The 26,772-nt window shown below is 45.5% G+C and overlaps 1 protein-coding gene across 3 annotated transcripts in view; it reads left to right on the top strand.

Annotated features, from left to right (window-relative positions):
- The first annotated feature begins 3,822 nt into the window (after window positions 1-3,822).
- Ube2o (ubiquitin conjugating enzyme E2 O) overlaps window positions 3,823-26,772 on the top strand; it is a 49,929-nt gene continuing 26,979 nt past the window's right edge. For 2 of the 3 annotated variants that reach the window (XM_090350368.1, XM_090350367.1), the window contains exon 1: window positions 3,823-4,282. In XM_090350368.1, the coding sequence (XP_090206494.1) occupies window positions 3,860-4,282 (423 nt within the window). In that variant the 5' untranslated portion in view covers window positions 3,823-3,859. Of the gene's footprint in view, window positions 4,283-4,595; window positions 4,720-26,772 lie in introns of those variants that run through there. The other variant, XM_090350369.1, reaches the window with a different exon arrangement.

The following is a 26,772-nucleotide window of genomic DNA, read 5'->3' as shown; positions in this document are numbered from 1 at the left end:
ACCCATAGCCAGAGTAGGAGTGGCCAAGGATTGGCTGGTCTGGGTCTTGATCTTGAGTAAACCACATGGAGACATTGGGCAAGACCAGTGGTACTCCAAGAGCATCAGTACAAGGAGAAGGAGGCTCCTGAAGCAAGAGGGGCTCTTTGAACCCCAAGGGCCTTAGAAGTCTTGAGTGACTGGGCTGAAGCCTGGAAAGGCATTTCTCCATCCAGCCACAGGAGGGCGCAGGAACTCTCTAAAGCTATGCTTTTCCCTCTTCACGGTAGCCGAGGAAGGTCGGTCTTAGGTGCCTTCTGGAGCTCCTTAATATTTCCTCCAAGGTGGGAAAAGCTCCTTGGATCAGCTTGCGTATGGCTAGCATGGCTGCAGCTCCCCTAAAGAGCAATGGTGTCCCTTGAGCATTGTCCAAGGCTAGTTAAAAATAGAGAAGAGCCAGAGCCTGCTTCCCAGAAACCAGCATTTGTAGCTACTGGCTCTGGTAGACTCTGCCCCCCTGCCCTCTACAACCCCTCCCATGCCTGAATGCATGCATGCACAAGTGCAAACAGAAGGAAATGACTAGAATGGATTTGTGTCTGGCTGGCACATTGCTAAATAAGCAAAATTCTCCTACAAGAGAAGGTGTTTTGGTCAACAGAGTGAAGTCTCTTTCCTCTTCCAGCATAGTTGAAGTAGCCCCTGTGATTTCATGCAGGCACTGGATTCCTTGAGTCTTGTGTTGATAAAAACAGAGTGCATAATGCCAATAGGTATAATTATGACAAGAAACAAGTATGTGCAAATGTATGTGCAAAGGTCTGACACAGTGCCTGAGCAATAATGTGTTCGATAAATGTTAGGTTAGCCAGGCACTGGTGGCTCACACCTGTAATCCAGGGTGCTAAGATCTGAGGATCTTGGTTTGAAGCCATCCCAGGCATGAAAGTCCATAAAATTCTTATCTGCAATTAACCAGAAAACATGGGAAGTGGCTGGGCAAGGAGACTCACACCTGTAATCTTAGCTACTCAGGAGGCTGAGATCTGAGGATCTCGGTTCAATGCCAGTCCGGGCACTAAAAAGTCTGAGGGATTCTTATCTCCAATTAATCACCAGAAAACCGGAAGTGGTGCTATACTCAAGGAGTAGGGTGGTAGCCTTGAGCTGAAGAGCTCAGGACAATGCCCAAGCCCAAAGTTCAAGTCCCATGACCAACAACAACAAAAAAAGGAGGAAGTGGAACTCTGGCTCAAGTTGTGAAGGTCTGGCCTTGAGAAAAGAAAGCTCAGGGATAGCATCCAAACCCTGAGTTCCAGTCCATTCAATATGCCAAAAACAAAACAAACAAAATAAATGGTAGGTTATTAGAGGCCAAGGAGACCAGAGATCAGACTAAAGGGCGGGGGGGGGGGGGGACGGTGCAGGACAGATGATACCATCACAGTTGGGGGGGGAGAGAGTGAGGCTCTGGGCTTCAGAGCAATGATTCCTCTCAACCATTCTGCTCTGTGGTCTGGGATGGAGGACTATGATCTAAGAACCCAGATTTCTTCTAAGTTATATCCCAGTTCCCCTTCAGCTGTTAGCCCTGGTTTCTTCTATACTTAGTACATGAATATTATGACTTGGGTCCATAGACAACCTGCCCCAGCCCAATATTACGTCAATGCTCTATAAGCACTTGTTCTACTGCATCTTATGTACCCAGGCTACCATCTGTGCTCTGTACGTATCCTTTTAATCTTTCCATGGCTGAGTTCTATATTTCCAGAAGCCTAAGAGCAGGCTGTAACTTTTTTTTTTTTTTTGGTCAGTCCTGGAGCTTGAATTCTGGGCCTACATTGCAGTACTTGATCTTCTTTTTGCTTAAGACTAGCACTCTATTACTTAAGTCACAAAACTACTTTGGCTGGCTGTTTGTAAGTAGTTTATTGGAGATGAGTTTCATGGACTTTCCTACCTGGGCTCACATGAACCACTGGGGTGGTTGGCTTATGTTTTTTTTTTTTTCTGAAAGAGACTAAATATTATAATATCAAATCACTTCACTCATCTGTCATTGACAATTTGCGGAAAAATGTGGACTAAGAGATTAAGGCCAGGCCTCAAAGTTTCTTAATTTCTTTTTAGAAACCTATTCTGAGTCCTTCCTCTGAGAATATATCTAAATCTTTTGGAACTTACTTTGTTAGATTAGTAGAATTACTATTTATATCTTAAAATGGCAATATGAAGCAGATCACGAGTGTCATGGTATAACAGCTCTACCAGCCTAAAATTTAAACTAGGTAGGAGGAGAATTAAAGTATTGCAATTACGTTGTTTTGGTTTTTTTTTTTTTAATACGGCAGGCACTTCATTTAATCTTTGCAATTGCTCAGTGATACAGGTGCTGTCATATCAACCTGGTTTTACAGATCAGAAAATTGAAATAAAAATAAGTCAATGGGGGAGAGGAAATAGAGGGATGAATTTGGCCAAAGTGTATGTATGACATATGTGTATATATGGAAATATCACACCCCTTTGTACAGTTTGTATATGCTAATAAAATTAAAAAGAAGGAAATCGGTTATTTACCCATGCACATTTTTCATTTTTTCATTTTTTGTGTCAGAATTGGGGCTTGAACTGAGGGCCTAGGTGTTGTCCCTTAACTTTTCCACTCAAAGTGGACACTCTACCAAAGTGGAGCCAAAGCTCCACTTCTTAGGTTTTTTTTGTGTGTGTGTGTGATTCTCATGGACTTTCCTGCCCAGGTTGGCTTTGAACTGATATCCTTAGGTCTCAGCTTCCTGAGTAGCTATATGTGAGCCACAGTGCCTGGCTCTACTTTTGTAGATTATTAAGTAGCGGTGCCATAAATTGGAATCCATTGTTCCCAGTTTTAACTGCCTTGAACTCTACTTTATCTCATGCATAGTTCAGCTTTGGACTCAAGTTAAAGGGACTTAAATTCAAGCTATCTGGGCTCTGACATTTGCTTTTCTTTTCTTACCTTTCTCTGGTCCAATCCCTAAAGGGTCATGACCTTCTAAACTTCCCTTGGAGTTTCCCAATACAATGCCTTCTACACAGGTTCTATACATATCTATTATAGCTTTGTTTGCAAGCTGCCTAGGAGTTGCTTTTTTAGTTATTTAATATGTATTTGTTTTGTGAGCCTAACTAGATTGTAAACAGTTAAGGGAATAGGAGCCATACCTTTCTCCTTCAGTAAGCCCAGCAATGCCTCAGACCAGGCTGGGACGCCAAGAGTACTCATTAAAAATTGTTGACACGCCGGGATGCGGGTGGCTCAGGCCTGTAATACTAGCTATTCTGGAGGCTGAGATCTGAGGGTCAAGGTTAGAAGCCAGCAAGGCCCACAAATCCTGGAGACTCTTAAATTAACAAGCAAAAAGCCTGAATTTGGGGACGTGGCTCAAAGGGTAAAGCACTAACCTTGAGCAAAACAAAACAAAACCTGGGTTCAAGTCTCAGTACAAACACACACACGCGCGCACACACACACACGCAGCGTTGTTGGCCATATTGGCCACTCCCCTTTCCCTCGGTGACCACTCCACTTCTTCCCTCGGGTCTCCACCCCTTCCCACGCCCATCACTTTTATCTCCTTGGCTCCCACCTCTCCCTCCTGGGGTCCAGCCTCCACCTTGCAGCATCTTCAGCGTCCCCTAGCGACGGGGCGGTGGCTCCTAGCAACCGCATCCCGGTGCCCTGACGACGGCAGCACGTAGAGCCACGTCAGCGCGCCGGCGCCCCGCCCCCGCGCCGCTGGCCCCGCCTCCCCGCGCCTCGTCTGCCGCCGCCGCTGCCGCCGTCGCCGCCGCCGCCGCCGCTGCCACCGCCGCCCGAGACTCGCGCAGAGCAGTTATGGCGGATCCCGCAGCCCCCGAGCCCGCAGCTCCCGCTCCCGCGCAGGCCCCAGCCTCGGCTCCGGAGGCAGCCCCGGCTCAGGCCGCGACCCCAGCCCCGGCCTCCGTCCCGGCCTCCGCCCCAGACTCGGCCTCGGGGCTGTCCTCGGACTCCGGCCCTGAAGCCGGCTCGCAGCGCCTGCTGTTCTCTCACGACCTGGTGTCGGGCCGTTACCGCGGCTCGGTGCACTTCGGCCTGGTGCGCCTCATCCACGGCGAGGACTCGGACTCCGAGGGCGAGGAGGAAGGCCGCGGCAGCTCCGGCTGCTCCGAGGCTGGGGCCGCGGGCCACGAGGAGGGCCGGGCCAGCCCGCTGCGCCGCGGCTACGTGCGCGTCCAGTGGTACCCGGAGGGCGTCAAGCAGCACGTGAAGGAGACCAAGGTACGCGGCGGCCGGGCGGCCGGAGGCGGGGGGGCCGGGCTGAGCCGGCGAGGGGCGCCGGGGCGGGGCGGGGGCCCGGACCCCGGGCGTGGAGGCTCTGCCCGCAGTGATGCCACTGCAGTGGGCGCGGTGGAGGACGGCCTCCGCGGGGGGTGCGCTCCTTGCAAAGTCATTGCCCCAGCCTGGGCGCACCCGCCTGCGGGGCCCCGCCGGCCTGGAGACCGGGCCCCGGGTTCCCGGCGTGAGGGGGAGGGGATTGCGAGCCGCGCTCCGCCGCGGTATCGGCCCCCAGATGACGGTAGACGGAGCCCGAAGCCCGCGGGGACCTCCTCTGACTGCGAGGCGCGATCGGCATTACAACCAGTGCGGCGTTTGTCGCCGACCTCCGAGGAGCTGCGGTCTGCATTGTGCATCTGGAAAGACAGGCCTGGGCCCGGGTCCGTGCGGGGTGGGGGCTGTGAGCATTCCTAAAACAAAGATAGAGGTGGAAATCCCAGCCGGGTTTTTTTTCTTCTTCTTCCTCTTCTTCTTCTTCAAATAAAAGCTAGACTCCCGCAGGATGCTGGATGGTGAAGTAGCCCAACCTTTTTTGTTTTACCTCGAGGCCTCATCGTCATTGCTGCAGGGAAGTTTGGGAGTAAAATCTTAACGCGGGAGCCATGATATTACTAGTACTGGGTGGTGGTGGTGGGGGGGGTGACAGCTGCCGCCAAGGTGCGTTTCGACTGCTGGGGGGCGGGGGCGGGGGGGCGGGGGTTGGCATAGAACCGTTGGAAACCGACAGGGTTTTTCCTGATCTCAGGCTGTTGAGCAAACGTACTGCAGTCCTTTGGTGTTGGGATGAGGCTGGAGATTACAGTTTTGTAAAACACTGGGGTATATCGTCCTCACCCTGAAACCTTGAACCAAGGTTGCTTTGGCTTGTTTTTTGTTTTTTTGTTTTTGAGTGTGAATTCCTATCAGTGATTCACACACATTACACCTCTATCTCACACTGCTTTCCTTCCCCTCCCTGGCTTCTGCTCCTTCAAGAAAACACTTCTGGGTGTGAATCAGGACTGCGCTGAGATCCCCAGGAGGGGACCCGTCTGATTTTTCAGAGAGGGAATTATTTATTTACTTTGGTGGCATTGGATATTGAACCCCTCAGGGCCTTGGACATGTTCTAGGCCAGTGCTCTACTATTCAGCTACATCCCTAGCCCGTTTTGCTAAATTGCGGAGGCTGGCTTCAAACTTGAGATCCTCCTGCCTCACCTTCCCCAATTGCCAAAATTATAGGATGTGTACCACCATTCCCCTCAGAGGAGGCACTTGGATTTATATGGGTTAAACTTCAGTTACACTGGATTTAAATTTAGTTGTAGTTAATCTGGGTTTCTCATACTGTGAGACAAAAGGCGGTCAAGGGAATAGGGCTTCATGTCACATTACAGAGTGTCTAGTGAGAAAGTTTGGTCAAGGAAAGGTTCCACTCCTGAAAAGAGCCTGTGATCCTGGTAGTAGAAGTGACTGGTCTCTCTCAGCATGGTTTCTCTCACTAATCTGCATGTCTTCACAGCCACAAGTTCACACACAGCCCTCAGAGAAGTGCAAAGCAGGCAAGAACCTCTCTGCTTCAGAAAGAAAACTAGAAGTTCATTTGCAGTGTCTGGATCCCATCATATCTTGCCATAGAAGACTGTATTGTGTGTCTGGAATAGAATGTTATTGCTTCTTAAACTCTGGTCACGTCGTCTTTCTATGAGTTAAAAAAAAAATGATTTTTTACCACTCAGCTTCTGTAGAGGATGGTGGCTTTTGGAATGACCTTTGCACTGCAGTCTCCTGTCCCAGTAGTCAAGGTGGGCTTAGCTCGCTACTGGGACCTACCATCTTTAGCAGTTGTTCATGTTCTTTTTTACTTTTGTGGTTAATTTTTTTATACTTCGCTTTATTTATAGTTATTTTCTGCCCATCTGTCCTATCTTGTATAATTGTAGAAAGTTTGGCTTAAAAATCTATTTATGCTGAAAATATAGTGATCGTTCTGAGAAAGTAAATGATTCCCCATTGGGATCATTTTAATGTCCATTTAATGTTTCTCAGGCCCTGAAATATTTTTGTAGTTTTTATGTTCAGTTAGGAGGGTTATAAATCAGGCCTTAGTATTTATCTGTACTTTTTTGTGCGAGTCTTGCTGTGTAGCCTAGGCTGAGTGAAACTGGTTATGTCTGGGCAATCCTCTTGCTTCTGTCTTCCAACTGCTGGGGTTACTGGCATGACTTACCAGGCCTGGCTTAATACTTGTGTTTTAAGTTTTTAGTAAGTAAGTTTATAAAGAGAGATGAAGAGATGGACATAGCCAGCCCTACCCTTTTCCTGCTACCTCCTTGAAAATGAATATCAGAAATAAAGCCTGTTCTTTCATGAAGCTATGGAATGACCTGATCTGAGGCTCTCCCGAAGCCAGGATTAGGCTGTTTTAGGTTTAAACTGAAAGAAGCAAGTAGTCAGTGCTTCTTGCAGTCTCCTCTCCCCAATTTCCTGACTTTTTCAATCTGGTAGGCCATTTATTATTGACTGGCTACAGATCTCCTCCATGGAGGCTTATTCCTTCCCCGCTTCTGGTCACCCTTAGAGTTAAGGCTTTGGAATAAAGCCAGATGTTGACAGCATCTGCAACCTTCCTGAGCACCAGCCAGACATGGTGGATCTTTCTTTCTGGTGTCCACTGTCTATCCACATAAGTTCCGCTTTCCCTCTGAGGTGGCTGTATGTTTTATTTCTTTTGCTTTTACTTAGACACTTTTCTTTCTGTTTGCTGCCACATTCAGGGCCTCCTTAGGTTTGAGATATAATGTCTCAAAATGAAAGGTGTCTAGTTATCCTGCTTTTGTGAAGCTGTGTGGCCTGTGTGTGTGAAGCAGCCTGATCACAGGTCTCCTGGGAATTGGCTTTCTAGTTTATTTTTGGTTTTTACCAGGCCAGCATTTCCTTGGGGAAAGCTATTTAGGTGTAGCATCATAGCTTAAGAAGTTTGTCACTTTTTCAGGTGCCAGGCCCATTAAAAGCAATTGTTCTTAGTGATGTAATAGGAAGAAGTTATGTAAGGTTAACAAGATGCAGAAGTAAGTGCTTCTAAATTGCATTTTATTCAGATAGGATCACAGCTTGGAGACTCTTTTTTTTTTTTTTTTGCCAGTCCTGGGCTTGAGCTCAGGGCCTGAGCACTGTCCTTGGACTTTCTCAAGGCTAGAGCTCTACCACTTGAGCCTCAGCACCACTTCCGACTTTTTTCTGTGTATGTGGTACCGAGGAATCAAACCCGGGTCTTCATGCATGCTAGGCAAGCACTTTAACCACTAGGCCAAACTCCCGGCCCAGCTTGGAGACTCTTAACAGGTGTTTTGTGATTTTATTCTTTGTCCCTTTGTTTTCCCCCCATCTAACTCCAAGGCCTCAGTGCCACCTATCTGATCATTGCCTGACTCAAGGACACTTCAACCAGATAGGAATGTGTGTTTGGTACTCCAATTGAAAGTTGAAACCCTTGGGTGCTCTTCTGGCTGGCACCAGCTCTGAATGACCCTGGCCAAGTCACTGCTTTAATTTCTCTTGCAGCAATGAAATCTGTGGTCTGTCTTTTCTAGTCCCTGAAATGAGACTGCACAGATGGAACAGCCAGAAGTGTAGAGGAGTCAGGCCTGGAATAGCCACTGGTTATTTAGCAGAGGCTAATTGATGTGGGTTAAGCAGCCAGCCCTGTCCCATAGGACCTTGCTTCTCTGGAACACAAAAGAGGCACCTTAGGAAGCCAAGGGGGATGGGGGCAGTCATCAGCATGGGAATTCCTAATTATGTTGCAGGGATTTATGCATTTGGCTTTATTGAGCTCTTCTAGCAATACTCATGAACCTCATGCCTTTGTTACATGAGAAAAAAATCCAGTAGTGCATGCTTAAAGTACCACCTGGCAACCTCTAGGAGGGGGTGCAATGAATATATCCATAGATGAGGTATGTGTGCCTACCTGCTCACCAGCATCTGTAAGACCTTGAAGAGTAGAGTACTGCTTTTCTTTAAATAACAAGTTTATTGTTACTTATGTACTGTTTACTATGTGCCAGGCCCTACGTGCTTTATATGCTTTACTTATGCTACTAGCATAAACAGATTAGGTGCTGTAACAAATCCCTGTTTCAGGAGAGGAAGCTAAGGAACTTGCCCAGAATCCACGCCTCAGTGTAAGAACCTGAATTCAAGTTGAAGTAAGAGTCCTTTGTTCTCACTAGAGACTATGTAGAGTCAGGACTCATTCATAGCTCTTAGAACTTACAAAGCACGGTAGGCATAATCACACATAATCTCTAAATACCAAAAGTTTTGGTGGATGGAGTAGGAGGAGGCCAGTGTAGAGGTTGGAAGGGTGGAGCTGTGCTGTGAGGCGGGGGCGCAGGGGCCCCCCGGGGATAGCAGGTCCATGCTCCAGGAGGACTGCTGTTCTGGCACTGTGTGTTGCTGTGGTCCATACTTTTCATTCCTGAACCTCTTGGTCTCCCACTGAATAACTGTCCAAACCCTCTGTCTAAACACTAGAGAACCTTTGAATGCCCTAGTGTGTTGAATGAAAGCAACTCTAGCCTAGTTCCTTCTCCAGCATGGCCTACACTTCCACTTCTTGGTGCAATTGAGGGTGCAGACACTCAGGCAACTGGCTCAGAACTCTAGCTTGACCTCCTGTCTCCTCTGCTGCTTTGTCCTCTTATTGGGATTGCTGAGTCATGAATCACGGTGGAAGGATTCCTTGGAGAGAGGCTGAGTCCTTCCCCAATTCCAGTTTCTTTCCCTTTCTGTTGCCCTGTACTCTGCTGTGTTTGCTGTTTGCTTTAGGATGTTAAAGATCTTATATTCTCCCCATCTCCACTTCACTGTTTACATCTGTTTTTTTTTTTTTGCTGGGGGGGGGGCACTAGTCCTGATGCTGAACTTAGCTCAGGGCCTGGGTGTTGCGCCTGAAATCTTTTTTTTTGGGGGGGGGGGGCTTGAACTCTGGACCTGGGTGCTGACCTTGAGCTCTTCAGCTTAAGACTACTGCCTTACTCCTTGAGCCACAATACCACTTCCAGTTTTTCTGATGGTTAATTGGAGATAAGAGTCTCACAAACTTTTAGTGCCTGGGCTAGCCTTGAACCGCAATCCTCAGATCTCAGCCTCCTGAGTAGCTAGGAGTACAGACAGTAGCTAGGATTATAGGCATGAGCCACTGCACCTGTTCCTGAGCTTGTTTGCTCAAGGCTGATGCTCTACCACTTGAACCACCGCTTCACTTCCACCTTTTTGGTGGTTAATTGTAGATAAGAATTTGATGGGATTTCCTGCCCAGGTTAGCTTCAAACTATGATTTTTAGATCTCAGCCTCCTGAGTAGCTGGGATTACAGGTAGGAGCCACTAGTGCCTGGTTCTGCTTTCCATTTTTCATCTTCCTGCTTTTATCTCATCTCCTCTTTTTACAATGACACTATTGGGCCTCATTGATTCCACTGGAACCTGTTGTTAGAGGTCAGTACTTTAGCATTGCCATTCCAACAGCACAAGGCACATAATCAGTGTCTCCTGTCCTTGGTGCTCCTCTCAGAGGTGGGTCAGTACAACCTCTGGGGATTGTCACCCCAGTCCCCATGAACTGAGTTCTGATTCTGGTCCATAGAAACTTTTAGAGTTTTCTTGCCCAGGATTTAGCCTGCTTCTGAATGGGTGTGCCTCCTAGTTCAAATTAGTAATCGAGAAAGAAAGATTCTCAGTTCCCAAGGTTCTGTCACCTTTCCCTTTGGTTGGCTCCAGTGCTGCCACAGCCCTACTGTGGCTCTTAATGAGCAGGAGGGCCCCATTCAGAATGGCTCCTGCTCTGGCACCACAGCCTTGGGGGTCCTTTGGAGACCACCTGACCAGTGTGGTTGCAGAAAGCTTGCTGAAAATTTTGTAGCTCAGAGTAAAATTGTATAATTAATGGATAACTGCCTGAATTTATCTACTCCCAGATTGTTTGCCTTTTCAGTCAGACTGACCATTGAGTGGACACAAGTGACCAGGTCACCCCGAGGCCATGTAGGCACAAACAAGTATGCTGGGTCCTCCTAAAGCAAGATTGTGCAAAGCAATTTTCTGATTTAAATATTGTAGCAAATGATATACCATGCACATGTATGTATTTGGCAATAGGTATTGCAGTGAGTCTCTTTTTTGGTTGGGTTAAGTCTGGTAGGCTGTTTAGTTGGGGCAGATTTTTTTGTTTGATTGTTTGTTTTTTTGGCTAGTCCTGGGCATGACCTCAGTGCCTGAGCACTGTCTTTGGGCTTTCTCAAGGAGAGAGCTCTACCACTTGAGCCCCTTCCGGCTTTTTCTGTGTATGTGGTACCAAGGAATCAAACCCGGGTCTTTGTGCATGTTTGGCAAGCACTCTACCACTAGGCCAAACTCCTGGCTCAGTTTGTTGGCTTTTTGAGAGATCACAGCAGCATTTACTGTTTTGCCACTGAATTAGGGAAGGAGAGAGTGCCATGTCACTTTTGGTTCAAAGTGATAACATAGTTGTATCTGGAGGAAAACAGTCTGACTGGCAATTTAAAGGTAAAAATATTAAAATCCTGAGTCATAACTCAGTATCAGTCAACCATACCCAAGGATGAAAACTCCTTGCCTGCACTGACAGGAGATTTCCTGTAGGCATCTTGAAAAAGAGCTTCCTTCATTTGCATACTGCAAATGAGAGCTGGTCTTTCACCAGGCAACTTCCTTCTTGCTTTAATTCCTCTCCTTTCATTGTGGGAGCTACTGAAGCAAGCATGTAGGCTGGTAAAGCTGCCTCTTCCCTAGACTGCATTTGCTGGGCCCCTGACAAGCAGGTGGAAAGTATACTGACACACAAATATGTGTCTCCTGTGGTTCAGGGAGTATCAAGCCTGGCATATGCAGGGCTGGAAGCATTCTGTATTTGTCTGCTTCTGTTTAATTACTTAAGGGATTTTGAGGGCCCTGATGGTTGATGACATCATTTTTCTAGCCAAAGAAGAAAGTCTGCTATAGGGGCATCCAGCCAGTATGCTGGGAGTGTGGATACCTACTTCCATTTCTTAGTGATTTACTCCCCTCTTTTGCCTTCTGTCTGGCCTCCCACACTGGATATAATAGTCTCCCCAAGGTCACAGATGAAGAATTCTTGGCCACTGCATTTGCTCACATTGTCTCAGTCTTTGTCCTTCTCTGGACCTACTAGCCCTACTGTGGTCAACCATGTGTGCCCGCTGTCTGTCTCTCTCTCTCTGTCTCTCTCTCTCCCTCATCTCCCTCCCTCCTTTCTCTCTCTTCCTCCCCTCCCCCCCTCCCCCCCAGACAGTCCTGGGCTTTCAGGGCTTGGGCACGCTACTATTTGAGCCACAGATACTCTCTTAATGGAGATGTAACCTTCTGGGGTTCCACTATACATGATAGAAGCAGTGTTTTCTTTTTTGCCTTGTGTGTGTATGCATGCATACGTGTATGCTCATGTGCATATGTTGGTCCTGGGGCTTGGACAGAGGACCTAGGTGCTGTCTCTTGATTTTTTTTTTCTTCAAAGCTAGTACTCTACTGCCTGCCATACCTCCACTTCCAGCTTTTTTGATGGTTACTTGGAGATAAGACTCTCAAGCACTTTACTGCATCGGCTGACTTTGAAGCCTTCTACTCAGATCCTAGGTACTCTTTTTTCTTTTCCCTGTGTATGTGGCACTGAGGAATCAAACCCAGGGCTTCATGCATGTTAGTCACGCACACTACAACTAGGCCACACTCCCAGCCCCTTTCATTTTTTTTTTTTTAATTTTTTATTGCCAGTCTTCGGGCTTGTACTCAGGGCCTGGGCACTGTCCTTGAGCTTTCTCAAGGCTAGCCTTCTACCACCTGAGCCACACAGCACCACTTTCAGCTTTTTCTGTGTATGTGGCCCTGAGGAATTAAACCCAGGGCTTCATACATGCTAGGCATGCACTCTACCACTGTCCCTTCCATTTGTTTTGAGTTCACTTGGTCCCTGTATTTATTTATTTATTTATTTATTTATTTATTTATTTATTTATTTATTTTGCCAGTCCTGGGCTTGGGCTCAGGGTCTGAACACTGTCCTTGGACTTTCTCAAGGCTGGAGCTCTACCACTTGAGCCTCAGGACCACTTCTGGCTTTTTGCTATGTATGTGGTACCGAGGAATGGAACCCGGGTCTTCATGCATGCTAGGCAAGCACTCTACCACTAGGCCAAACTCCCGGCCCGGTCCCTGTATTTAAATGGATGCTACATTTGCATCACACTGTTGCCTTGGCAGATCCATCAGCTTCCTTCATCTTTATTCTTCCCATCCCAAGTCTATATGATGCAATATTTTTTTTTTTCTGTACAGGATTTGAACTCAAGTCCTCCTCCTTAACTAGGCTGGCACTCTGTCACTTGAGCCATGCCTCCAACCTGACTTTTTGCTGATTATTTTGGAGATGGAGTCTAGAACTTTTCTGCCTGGGCTGTTGCCAAACCATACTTCTTTGGATGGTAGCCTAACTAGATTAATAGATACCTGGTCCCAGTCTTCACTATGAAAACTTTCAAACATCCTGCAAAGTTGAAAGACTGGACCAGTGATTACTGATTGCTAGCAATGGTGAGTCACATGCCATATGCCTTTATCCATGTGTGTACAAATACATTTCTTGTTTTTTTTTTTCTTCTTTTTTTGGCAGTTCTGAGGCTTGAACTTGGGAACTGAACACTGTCCTTGAGTTTTCTCAAGGCTAGTACTTTACCACTTGAGCCAAAGCACCACTTTTGGCTTTTCTTGTATATGTGGTACCAAGGAATTCAACCTAGGCCTTCGAGGATACTAGGCAAGCACTCTGACACTAAGCCACATTTCCAGCCCCACCACTGCTTTTTTGAGTAGCCGCCTGTTTCCCGTGCATGTTTCCTTTCATGGTTGGTATTCTGCCTGCCAAGGCTGTTGTCTCTACAGCTAGTCCCTCCAGCCTAGCAACAGCATGAGGCTGACCTCTCAAGCGACTGTCAGGACCCAGCCTCTTCCTACCATAGGTTGTTCTTCAAGGCTCATTAACCTGCTGTCCTGATGCATCCCTCCGCTTTATTTGACTTCACCTGATCTGCCTGCTTTACCTTGGTTTGCTTATACCCTTCATGTTTCCTCTCCAGGGTTGGAAGTACCCTGATAAGCAAAGTAGCAAATTGGAAAACTTGTGTACATCAAGATTCTTGAGGAAGGGTCGGAGTTTGGCCTAGTGGTAGAGTGCCTTGCTTAGCATGCACGAAGGCCCGGGTTCAATTCCTCAGTATCTCATACATAGAAAAAAGCTGGATGTGGTGCTGTGGCTCAAGTGGTAGAGCTCTAACCTTGAGAAAGCCCAAGGACAGTGCTTAGGCCCTGAGTTTAAGGCTCAGAATTGGCAAAAAAAAAAAAAAAAAATTCTTGAGGAAATATTTGAATGAGTGACCAGAGCTTACTCCTTTATTTACTTAGAAGTATGTGTTAGTTTTTTTTTTATTTTTTAATTTTTCTGTGGTGCTGTGGATGGAACCCACAGCCTTAGACATGCTAAGCATAGAGCCATGACACCAGACTCCCAACTTCTAGAAACCTCTTCTGTGCTGGAGCTGACTTCCAGTCTATCCCTTCCTTACCCCTGGTAGTAAGTGGGTAGATTGGCCATATCATTTATTACCCAACCTGGTAAGTAAAGCACTATTTTTGAAAGGACTGTGAAAAAAATGACTCCAGGATTGACATAGGTTGGCATCTCAATGCCAGTAAAAGTAGATGAGTCAAAAGGCATCATACTGTAGTTTATTGTAGCATCTTCCATCACAAGGCTCCCAATTCTAGAAATACATTGTGCCAGACATGGAGTGGGGAGACCTGAGACTAAGAACTGATTAAATGACATCTCCCTGTCTGCCACTATTCTCGGTTATCTTCAGGGCCTGAGTACCAGTGCTCTGAACTATTGGGGAAAAGCCCTAGTTTGACACAGACAAGCTGAGTTCTTGTACCTGTAGTACCTCAAAACCTAGGTGGAAGCAATCTACCCTCTTGGTTTCTCGGCTGATCCAGCGGGGATAATTCATGTTGTTGGAAAGAGCCACTGGAATAACTCAATGGAAGCACTTGGCAGATCCACATGTGTGAGTTTTCTCAATGGTGATCAGTACTAGTCTTGCCTTCCTCTGTTGGAAATAGAATGCCATCCCACATGCAAATGACCCAAGGTGGTGGCTGTGGCTTGGAGTTCTGCCAGCATGGATATCCTGATGGAGGAATAGTCTGGGAGTACAGCCTGGAGTTGCAGCAGTTATGCTAGGCCTGTCACTCTGGAGGGCTCTAGAACCATGTGTAAAAAGTGGACATGACCATCAGCTTATCTCCAGTATTAGAGTATGTGTGGTGTGGGTAAGCATAAGACAAGTACTTTTCCACACTGATTTGCTTGTCTGCCGTGGGGACTCTCCGTAATGCAAGTTATTCTACCTTAGTCGCTGAGCTGAGAATCTGTAGGTCAGACAGACTCCTGGTGCTGCTGGCCAAGACTCCCCTCAGAATTGTACTGATGAGATCTTCACAACCCTATGGATGCCATTGGGGTCAGCCTTTTGTTAAAACCCTATGCCCTCCCCACTTTTAGTAGGTAATCAATTTAGGGTTTTTTTTTGTTTTTTTTTTGATGACTCCATAGACATAATGTTTTATTACATAGATTAATAAGTATCTATGACATATAAACCCTTAGCCTAATTTTAATTATGTTCTAAAATCTAAGTGCCAGTGATTGTATATAGAGATTCCCTTCTTGAATACTTGTTTGTTAAATGCATCATTTGAAATATGATGTAAAAATCAAGGTTAATAAATTCTTTAAGTGATACATAAAAAAGAAGAAAAGATAATGTATATATTATCATTCCACATACCCCAAAATAAAAACTAGTTCTACTGGAAGGGAACTATGAAATAATTATATATTCAATTTAGTTTTTGACAGTTCTGGGCTTGAACTCAGTGCCTGGGAGCTTGTTCCTGATCTTTTTAGGCTAGCGCTCTACCATTTGAGCCATAGCTCTACTTCCATTTTCTTGGTGGTTAATAGGAGATGAGAGTCTCATGGCCTGTCCTGCCCAGGTTGGTTCTGATCCTCAGATCTTAGCCTCCAGAGTAGCTAGGATTACAGACGTCAACAAACAATTTGATTTTTTTTCCCCTTCCCTTGATTTGTGTTTCTAGTAGTGCCAGAGTTAAATGAAACAGAAATGGTCAAAATGTAGGCTACAGAAGGGCAGGAAATTGATTAGGTGGTCCTAACAATCAGACAGTTATTTCTCTTTTCTCTTTCCCTGCCCATCAGTGCTAATTTTGGAATATTTATATTGACTTTACTTATTGAGCATCCTTATTTTGAAAAATCCAAAATCTAAATCCTCCACTATCCAATCCTTTTGTTGTTGTTGTTGGTGGTGGTGGTGGTGGTCATGGGATTTGAATTCTGGGCCTGGGCATTGTCCCTGAGCTCTTCAGCTCAAAGCTACCACCCTACCCCTTGAGCCACATCGCCATTTCTGGTTTTTTGGTGGCTAATAGGAGAGAAGAGTCTTGTCTCATGGACTTTAGTGGCCAGGCTGGCTTTGAGCCTTGATCCTCAGATCTTAGCCTCCTGAGTAGCTAGGATAACAGTCATGAGCTACCTCACCCAGCTATCCTATCCTTTTGTATGTTGCTACTTTGAATTTCAGAACACATAAAATTTTTGGATTAGGGTATTTAATAGCCAGTAGAGAATTGTGGCCGGGAGTGTAGCCTAGTGGTAGAGTGCTCACCTAGCATGCACGAAGCCCTGTGTTCGATTCCTCAGTATCATATAATATACACAAAAAAAGCCGGAAGTGGCATTGTGGCTCAGGTGGCAGAGCAAAAAGTGTCCAAGAATAGTGCCCAGGCCTTGAGTTCAAGCCCCAGGGCTGACAAAAAGTCAGCCGAGGCAGGTGGCTCACATCTGTAATCCTAGCTACTCAGGAGGTTGAGATGCTGGAGTTCAAGCCCCATGACCCCCCCCCCCCCCCGGAAAAAAAAAAAAAAACAAGCAAATAAAAAAAATGTTACTATGCTCACTCTAATCACACTCCCCACTACCTAACAGACTGTACAAATGGCTCAGATTCCAAAGGACTGTTTGCAGGTACCCAAGAGGGGTTTTAATTTGCAGTACTCCTATGTGTGTGGATTTCTATGTATATTTTCACTAAGCAGTGGATGCCTTAAAATCACAAAGAGCCTTGACCAGTATTGTAGAAGGCACCTTTCCAGAAACAGCATTGACACCTACAAGTTTGTTGCAATAAGGTGGCCCTTATTGCTAGTATCCCCAAAACTCCTTTGCAGTTAATGGGGTGTTCCCTTGCCTTCCTGGAGCCACAGGAATCAATATGATTGGTATTTTTTTTTCTTTTTTTCATTTTTTTCTGTTTTTGTTGCTCATAGGGCTTGAACTCTGGGCCTAGGTGTTGTCCCTGAGTTCTTTAGCTTAAGACTACCACCCTACCCCGTGAGCCATAGTGCTACTTTTGGTTTTCTGGTGGTTAATTTGAGGTAAGAGTCTCATGGTCTTTAGTGCCTGTGCTGGGTTTGAACCACGATCCTCAAATTTCAGCCTCCTGAGTAGCTAGGATTACAGGCAAGAGCCACCCACCCGGCTTCCTGATTGTATATGTAGTTAAAAAACACAGAGCAACAGTAACAGGAACGCCTCTGGCCTGTGACCTTGCTTAGATCATCTGGGTTCTAAGCCTTCTGCATTGCAGCAGGAATAAGAGGCTTGGAAGGGAAAGCTCTTCCTCTGCTGCCTGCCTATCTCTCTACCTCCTCCTTGACCCTTGTGGGAATTTCCTCAGTCCTGCAGTTGGTCAGCTCATTCTACATACTCTTAAAGTGTCCCTCATGCCCTGCTGTCTTCCTCTGACTTAGATTTGGTGGTGCTTCAGAGGCCTCCATAATCAAAGTCTTTCTGTAGCAGTTGTTTGTGTGTAGGACCTTTGCTCTTTTCAGGTGCAGTTGGGTCTGTATTTGACAATACAGGCCAAGCACTTACTTGGTTGCCATTCGTTTGCCTAAGAATCTGGCTTCGGTCCTATCTGCAGTGCTTCTGAATGAGAGGTTCAGAGGCAGAAACCTGTGTCAGGAATCTTTCTTCCTGTTTCAGAAAAGGAGTTTGACCAGAAGTCTGATGACTTGCCATCAGAGCTGTAGACTTGAATTCCTTTAACTGGTCTCCTTATGACCAATTAAATCGTTTTCAGTTTAAGTAATGGGACTTGCTTTGCATTTTTGCTTTATAACGTTGTTACATTTTTATGTCTGTAAGTCTCTCAGGATAAACTCCTAAATGAAATTACTGAGTACATTTACAGGACCTTTGATTCATTTTGCCTGTCTCCTGAAGAGTGTCACCTGTTTAGGATCCATTCTGGAATGCCTGCTCCCCTACCCTAGGGTGAGGATTTGTTGTGACATATGCAGGTCCCAGCTACTTGGCAGTATCTAGAGGGCTGCTACTTGGGTGCCCCCACATTGGGGGTGTTGTTTGTATTGCATGCTGGCTTATTGTGCCTGGGTGATGAAGCTCTTTGCACACAGGGAGGAGGAAGATGGGGCTCAGTGATGGGACATCTGCTCTAGCATGTTCATCCATAGCCTTCTAGAGCAGATGGCAGCAGGAGGGCAGGTAGCACTTTAGACGTGGGGTTGGAGTATATATGCAGACCAGTGATTGCTCTGATTGCTCAGTGTCTACTGATAGAAAAGACAGACTCCTGCCTGCCTGTTGGGGCTCCAAAGGCTGGCCTTTGACAGGCACTGAGCAGTCTGGTCAGTTGTAACTGTTAAGTGTGGGACAGTTGCTTTCTGCTGCTCTTTCCCTGTCCTATTTGAAGCCCCTACAGTAAACATGGTAGAAGGTTTAGGGAATGCTGTCCATAAGGCTGACAAGTGTGTGTGTGTGTGTGTGTGTGTGTGTGTGTGTGTGTGTGTGTGTGTGTGTAGGAAGGTATGGATGGGTGTGCATGAACTCAGGGCCTGGGCATTGTCTCTGAGCTCTTTAGCTAGCACTCTACCATTTGAGCTACAGCTCTACTTGCGGCTATTCTGATAACTCTAATAAGAGACTTTGGCAAGAGTCTCTCACAGATTTTTATATCTCAGCCTCCCGAGTAAGATTATAGACATGAGCCACTGGTACTTGGCTAATGCTGGCTTTATGGATTTATTTAGTTATTGACAATACCAGGGATTGAACTCAGGTACATGCCAAGGAATGCTCTACCACTGAGCTACCCTCCAGCCCTATTTTGTTTTGCTTTTTACTGTAAAAGTTTTCAAAATCCTTTTAACTTCTTTCCCTCCCCCACCCCCAAATCCTTGCGCTTGAACTCAGGGCCTAGCACTGCCCTGAGCTTTTTCAAGGCTAGGGCTCTATACCACTTGAGCCACAGCACTACTTCCAGCTTTTTTGTGTGTATGTGAGACTGAGGAATCCAACCCAGGGCTTCCTGCATGTGAGGCAAGCATTCTACCACTAGACTACACTCCCAGTCCCTTCTTTTTATCTTTTTTAAATACGTAGTACATAAAATCTGTAATTATAGACTGATTTTAAATTTTAATCCGTGTATATATTTGTATGTATTTGAGTAGATAATACATGTAAATGGCACATTGTGGTGTTGTCTTTTCTGTTTTGGTACTGAGGATCAAACCCAGGAAGTTGCACTTGCTAGGCAAGAACTTTGCCACTGAGCTACATCCCAGCCCTGGCACAATATTTAAAAAGTAAAAAAGAACCCGAAATGGTCAGGAACAAGTGGCACACACCTGTAATCCTAACTCCTCAGGAGGCTGAGATCTGAAGATTGAAGCTTATAGCCCGCCTGGGCAAGAAAGTCTTTGAGATTCTTATTTCCAGTTAACCAGCAAAAAGCTGGAAGTGAGTCATGGTTCTAGTGATAGAATATCAGCCTTGAGAGGAAAAAAAGCAAGTGAGAATACAAGGCCCCGTGTTCAAGCCCCAGTATTAGCACACAAGTGCACACAACTACATAGTATTTGTCTTTTTCTTATTTCTGCTTACCAAAGACATACACAATAACCAGGTCCAAAGTATGCATATTCTAAAGTGTGTGTGTGTGTGTGTGTGTGTGTGTGTGTGTGTGTGTGTGTGTGTGTTTTGTGCTAGTTCTGAAGCTTGAACTCGGAAGTGGCTCTGTATGGTTTTGTTTGTAACCATCCTAGTAAGTTCAGAATAGTCTTGTACTGTGATTTGATTTGCCTTGCCCCAGTGACTAGTGACAGCAAGCATCTTTTCATCTGTTTATTTGCCATTTGTGTGTCTGGAGAGATGTCTGTTCAAATCTTTGCCTGTTTTGAATTGGATTCTTGACCTGCTTACTGTACCATGTGCCTGAATCTTCTGTGTCCTGTCAAGTCAGATAAGTGGGTTGTATCTGTGGTAGGTGACCTATTTGTGCCATTAGGATTTGTGCAGGTGTCTCGCATTGATATTTAACTCCCTTTTCCATTGAAATACATTTTAAAAATTCAAGATCCGTAGAATTTGGGAGAGCATAAGTACCAGGTCTTTCCAGCAATGGAATTCTAGTTTTAAATCTGGGGCTCTGCAGCCGCTACACGATGAGAAAGAGGTTGTTAAACAGATTTTCTGGACGTTGTATGAACTGTGGTAATCCAGGCAAGGTCATACATACTATCTATGTCTCTTGAGACTGTGTAGTTAGAATTATGATACTTCTTTTACAGTAGGATGAACTATGTGTTGATGGACAGGGATGTACCTTGGTACAGTGCAGGCACTGCTCCTGCAACCTTGTCTAGATAGAGGTTGTAAACATCTATGCTGAGGCATGTGACAGGGTTCTTGCCCCTGAGCCTAAGAATGGGAGGGCTGAGTCTTCCCCACTGTGTCTTGACAATTGCTGCTTTTCAGCTCCTTCATCCCAGGTGTAAACAGGGTGGCAGTTTGCTGAGAGGCACATGTGTTGCTATTTATATTTTGTGACTTTCTCAGTGATTGTTTTTAGTTTAGCATTTAAGAATCTGATTTACTTTCGTGTGTTGATTACTCACGCCTGCCACATGACACTTACAAGAAGTCTCTTCCACCCAAAACCTGACTTTTTCTTGGATCTGGGCTGTTATGGTCAAATCTGTGAAAGTTAAAATTGTTGACATTTGAAATAAAAAACCATTTGTAGCAACAGTAGGAGATTCAGGTGTTGGGAAAGTCTAACAGATCCACATACTCTTCCCTGTTCACTGTTTCAAATCTCATAATAGCTCACTGGAATAGTCCACTGAAAATTAAACTGCTCTCTTCACTGAGTAGATGATATATAAACATAGAGTTTAAATTTATAATTTGTGATGCCTTGTTTTTGTTGACTTATTAGCTCTTCTCCTTTGTCTTCAAATATGTCCTATAATTATTTTTTCCATTAGTTGTAGGGCTTGAACTCTGGGCCTGGGCACTGTCCCCAAGCTCTTCAGCTCAGGCTAGCACTCTACCACTTGAGCCACAGAGCCACTTCCAGTTTTCTGGTGGTTACTTGGAGAGAAGAGTCTCACAGACTTTCATGCCTGGGCTGGCTTTGAACCACAATCTTCAGATCTCAGCCTCTTGAGTAGCTAGGATTACAGGCATGAGCCACCAGTACTCAGCTTGACTGTATTTTGCAAAAGTGAATTAAAAACCTCTGCTTGAGCTAGATGCTAATGGCTCATACTTATAATTCCAGCTACCCAGAAGGCTGAGATCTGAAGATCTCTGGAGCTAGTCAAAGCAGAAAAAGTCCATGAGACCAAGCAGTCCATGAGAGCACCAGGCTTTAAGTTTAAGCCCAGAGACTTGTACTTCCCAGCTGACGCTGGAGGATATTTTAAACATAGGAGATGTAAGTCTAGATACCATAAGAAGATCCCATCCTCCTCTTCACATACAAAAAATCTCTATTTGGCAGACTTTAGGTAACTAAGTAGATTGTTAAAGACTCAGAGGAAATAGAATAAAATCAACATCTAAAAGGTCTTTAAAGAGAGACAGGGGAAATGAAGAATATTAACATATTAAAAAAGTGCTTCCAGGGCTGGGAGTTTGGCCTAGTGGTAGAGTGCTTGTCTAGCATGCAGGAAGACCAGGGTTCAATTCCTCAGTACCACATACATAGAAAAAGCCAGAAGTGGTACTGTGGCTCAAGTGGTAGAGCTCTAGCCTTGAGAAAGCACAAGGACAGTACTCAACCTCTGAGTCTAAGCCCAAGACCGGCAAATAAAAAACCCCAAAAAATCCTTTCGGAATTTATAGTTATAAGTTGTAAAATGGAGACTGGACGGCCAGAAGCATGGCCTAGTGGTAGAGTTAAATAACATGGAGACTGGAGAATGTACTAACTGCACATTGTGAAATTCCAGAATGCCCATGAAGCTTCAAATAGAGAAAAAGGGGTCACATGCAAAGGATTAGGAGTGAAGTGGTAATGTGTTTTCCAGCCTCGAGGGGAAACCAGAATATAATAAAGTAGGTTTCAGTCCAGTAACATGATAAATGGAGCTGAAGTAGACCGTCTATGATCAGTTAGGAAATGCTATGCAAAATACAGCAGAAAGACTTAAATGTATAGCTGAATTTATGAGAGGGAAAAGGGGCTAGCAAACCAAAATCAAAGCAGAAACTTAAAGCAGAGTGGGCAGCTGCGTGCATGCGTGTGTGCGAGTGAGAGAGTGAGCGAGCGAGAAAATGATTCAAAAGTCACCCTTGTAGTAATAGCGGCTTAGGTTTTGATGAATATGCGAAGCATTACAACTGGAGTGGAAGTCCCCACGAAGGACCATTCCCTGGCAAAAGAGGTCCCAAAAATTTTCCCCTAGAGGCCAAAGATGGAGCAAGGGAGCCCGCCCTTGCACCACAGTTTAGCAGAGGTCTTCTGTGAGCAAGGGAACATCCAACATAGAAATCTGTATGCACTGTGACTGACCCCTTTGTTCAGGAGCCCCCAAACCAACACAGGCTGCTAATACTCTGAGCATCAGCAAAGGCAGTACTTTCTAGAGAGCCTTCCTCCGTGCTGGCCACTAGGAGCCCAGAATCCTGCAGATAATGACTTGGTCTGGGAAGTTCCCAAGCACACAAAAAGAATGCATATGAGTCAGCCATCAGAACTAACCATTAGAGTCCCAACATAAGGACTTCAAGTAGTAGAAGAGACAATATAATGTTAAAAGTGATTTAAGACTGAAGTTGAAATAAAAAGAAACGAGGGGCCTAGAGTTTGGCCTAGTAGTAGAGTGCTTGCCTAGCATGCACGAAGACTCAGGTTTAATTCCTTGGTACCACATACATAGAAAAAAAAAATGGTAGAATTGGTGCTGTGGCTCAAGTGGTAGTGCTTTAGCCTTGAGAAAGCCCAAGGACAGTGCTCAGGCCCTGAGTTCAAGGCCCAGGACTGGCAAAGAAAAACAAAAACAAACAAATAAAAAAACAAGACAATTCATTGAAGAAATATCTATCTATCTATTTATCTATCTATCTATCTATCTATCTATCTATCTATATTTAAAAGAACCAAATAGTAAGCCGGTGGCTCACACCTATAATGCTAGTTACTCAGGAGGCTGAGATCTGAGGATCACAGTTCAAAGCCAGCCCAAGCCCTAAAGAACATGAGACTCTTTTCTCCAATTAACCACCAAAAAACTGGAAGTGACACTGTGGCTCAAGTGGTAAAGTGCTAGCCTTGAACTGAGGAGCTTAGGGACATCACCCAGGCCCAAAGTGCAAGCCCCCCCCCCCAAAAAAAATCACACAAACCAGAAATTAGGAAACTAGGTCTGGAGAAGTTAACTGGAATTTTGCACAGATAGAGATGGTGCTTGGAGAAGTTAGAAATTTGGATAATAGAAGGGAGAACCTAGTGGGTGTCTTCTGGGAAAATTTGCCTCTGAAAGTCAGTTTGAGAGCAAAGGACTGATTATCCCTGGTTCTAGGAGGAAATGGCAAAGCACTAATAGGCCAGGCCACAAGTCTTCAACATGGTTTTCAGTAACCAACTTAAGTTAAAATTTGAAGGCCAAATAAAGACATTTCAAGAGAGAAAAAGAGTTCATTCATTAATAGCTCCTTACTGTAATATAGGCAGTGAGTAAAGGCAGGAAAGAGGAGAGGTACAGGCAGGCCTGGTGTGCAAAGACATTGGGTAGCTAGTAATGCCAGAGAAACATCACCTACAAATTATCGATCCTCAGTAATCTGGAGAGGCTACAAATTAAAATCCTGACAATTAGTAGGAATGAAAAATGATCTGAATGAATATATTCTAATGTCATTAAACTACTGAAAACAGGAGAGGGACTTAGTCAAGTAAATGTGTTGAAATTTGGTAACTCAAAAGAATTAAGATAAAATTTAAAACTAGGTCATTCTTCTAGAGGAAAGAACACCAAGAAAACGTGTAACAGAAAGCCCTGGAGGTAATAAAAAGGAATTTGCATGGCTCACAGAGAATATAAACAGATGAAATGAGCCAGTTAAGACACAGGTTCACAGATTCGAAGACAAGTAAATTTCTTGTGTGTGGGGGGGGGGGGGAAGAGAGGTGTTGGAGGCATGGCTCAGTTGGTAGACACCAGCCAGTGAGTGAAAATATTGGGTACTGATTTCCAGTCCCGGTCTTGTACCTTCAAAAAAAAAAAAATCAACATTCAGAGGAAATCCCATATCCGTGTAAGAGCAGAAACAAAAATTTCTCCTTAGATTGCAAAAAAGGGTTTATCTGAACCCTTTAGAGGCGTTTGGGAAAATGGTTCATCAGAGTACCCAAAACAAGGTTCAATGGCAGGAAAAGGTCCAGGTTAAAGAGGAAGATGGTATTCTACAGAAGAGAGCTCAAGAAAAAGATCCAGAAAACACCAGATTGAGTTGATGATTAGAAAAGGATGGCTGGTATTACACAGGACACAGAATTCCCAGGGCGCCATTGGATCAGTAGGGAGTAGTTCCGCCATTACTATGTACTCATATTTCAATTAGGACACACAACTGTTGGAGGGATAAAGGTGTGAGGGGCAGTGTGGTCAGGGAAGAGTCACAGTTTGAAAAGTAAGAGAGATAGCTGCTATTCCTTGCCCTTTCCTGCAGTCTTACTTTATAAAGTTATAAAGTTCACACGCAATCCTTTTGTCTCAACCTCCAGATGCTGAGATGACAGGCGTGCTCCTTCTCTGCTCCAAACTGGCATCATTGGTTTTCTGTAGATACCAGTCCCCACCAGCCCCCACTGTGTAGTCAGCCTTGGTAAAATAAACAACTTGCTTACCTCTGCAGACACCTTAGAATTGTGTGTCTGCTGTATTGTGTGTTTGTGCAGTGATTAGGCAGACTGGCCCTCTTGAGGCATGCTTGGTTGTGTTCAGGGCCCCTAGAAGTAGAGGTGCATCGCTTGGCTTTGCAAACATAACACTGAGTCTGCAGTATTAGGAGTCATGGTTCAGTATTAATATTTAAAACTCTGTTTCTTAAATTGGAATTCTACCTAGATTCCTGGAACTCAACCTCAAGTGTCAGTTAGCCATAAGATTGTTTTAAGGGTGCCCACAGTGCTGCATGTTACATCTCTTGATGATCCTTATCCTTTCCCTTCCTTCTTTTCTTTACTTTTTTTTTTTTTAATCATTTGTGGGACTTGAACTCTGGGCCTGGGCATTTGTTCCTGAGCTCTTCAGCTCAAGGCTAGCACTGTACCATTTGAGCCACACTTCTGGTTTTCTGGTGGTTAATTGGAGATAAGAGTCTCACAGACTTTAGTGTCCAGGCTGGCTTTGAATCAAAATCCTCAGATCTCAGCCTCCTGAATAACTAGGATTACAGGTGTAAGCCAGCACACCCAGTTTGGCCCTCCATTATTTTCATCACACTGTTTTTGTGTGACTCTTATGCAGACCAGGAAATCATAGTAGTCCAGTGGATTCGTTCCCACCCACACGCACCCCCCTCCCAATCTTTCACATGGCCTTTTTTCTTCTTCCTACCTCTTCCAGAAAAGACCTGTTTTTATCAAAGTCGCCACTGTGCAGATTGAGTCTTGAAACCGGAGCATGACAAGTAAAGAGAGGCGCCCGTTGGTCCCAGCCCCACCCCTTCAGGACCCTAAGGAAGGCACAGAATGAGGTTCTGAACATAGCACCGTGCGTGGTGTCCATACTGTAGGCTGCCAATGGGAGACTAGGACATTGGCCAGGGAGGTGTGCAAATGCTGTGCCTTTGGTGTACAGCCATTAGAGAGTGCCAAAGAGCAGCAGTGCCCTGCCCTAAGCAGTGCTGGTATAGTTGAGAGGGAGCTCGTACGCTAAAAAGCTGGCTGTAGCAGTCTTTTGTAAGACCTGGCTGCTCACCCGTATTTGAGGCTCCAGTGAGGGGCCGAGAAGAAGCAGCTGTGACCCCTCAGTGTCAATTGTCACCCAGAGACAGCTGCAGGTACCACTAAAACACTCTGGAATTGGCCTTACCCAACCAAGGGATTGCCTGCTAGTGGGAGCAGGACTTCTGAGCTCAGGCCCCTGGAGTGAAGGTGGCAGATCTTCCTTCTCCTGTGGTCTGGTCCATTGGTGGACCCTGTGCTATAGATTAACCCACGGTCACTTCCCTGCTTGTGTTTCAAATGTCCTTGGAGCTACCTTCCCGTCTGACCCCATTTTGAAGAGTCAGTTCTTCTGCATCCATCCCTCACCCAGCTCCTCTTCACCCTTTTCAGCCCTGTCTCTGAAGGAGTTCCACCTCATGCCTGGTTCCTGGATTGCCCTATTCCTCAGCCCAGGAGGCTTCTGTCCACACCTCCCTCTGGGGCCTCTGAACCAGAGTGGTGAAGCTCTGTGTTTCTGTGGACCCCAGTCTCTCAGGAGTATATTTTTTCTTGACACCCCCACGTAGGGGCTTTTTACTCAATGATCCTCAGGCCCAGAAACTTGTTGGGGGTGCTATAGGGAATAGCCTCCCCATCCCACCCTCTGTGTAGGCTCACAAGAGCCCATGTATCAGGCAGCCAGCAAGAGGCACAGAAACTGAAGGATAGGAAGGACATGAAGAGTAATTCCAGATAGGGCAATCAGAGAAGCCTTCCTGAAGAGGTGACAACCAAGCAAAGGCTTGGTGCTGTTGTATGGGTCCATGGCAAGCTGTGACTGTTCCCTGTGTCAGCTCAGGCTTCCCTTCACTCAGCATTTGTTCTCCTTCCCTGCTTTGGACTGTGCACCTTTCCTGATGTTCACTAGCATCTGACCTAGTAAATGACTTCACTACAGGGCAGCACTGTGTCTGCTGGGAACTCCCAGGTTCACATCAGAGGCCTTCTGCTCTGCTCATATTGAACAGT

Source organism: Megascapheus bottae, chromosome 17 (genome assembly GCF_031878675.1).
Source record: "Megascapheus bottae isolate mThoBot1 chromosome 17, mThoBot2.hap1, whole genome shotgun sequence".
Classification (NCBI taxonomy): domain Eukaryota; kingdom Metazoa; phylum Chordata; class Mammalia; order Rodentia; family Geomyidae; genus Megascapheus; species Megascapheus bottae.
The sequence above is the reverse complement of the archived record's forward strand: the minus strand, read 5'-3'. Positions and strand labels throughout refer to the sequence as shown.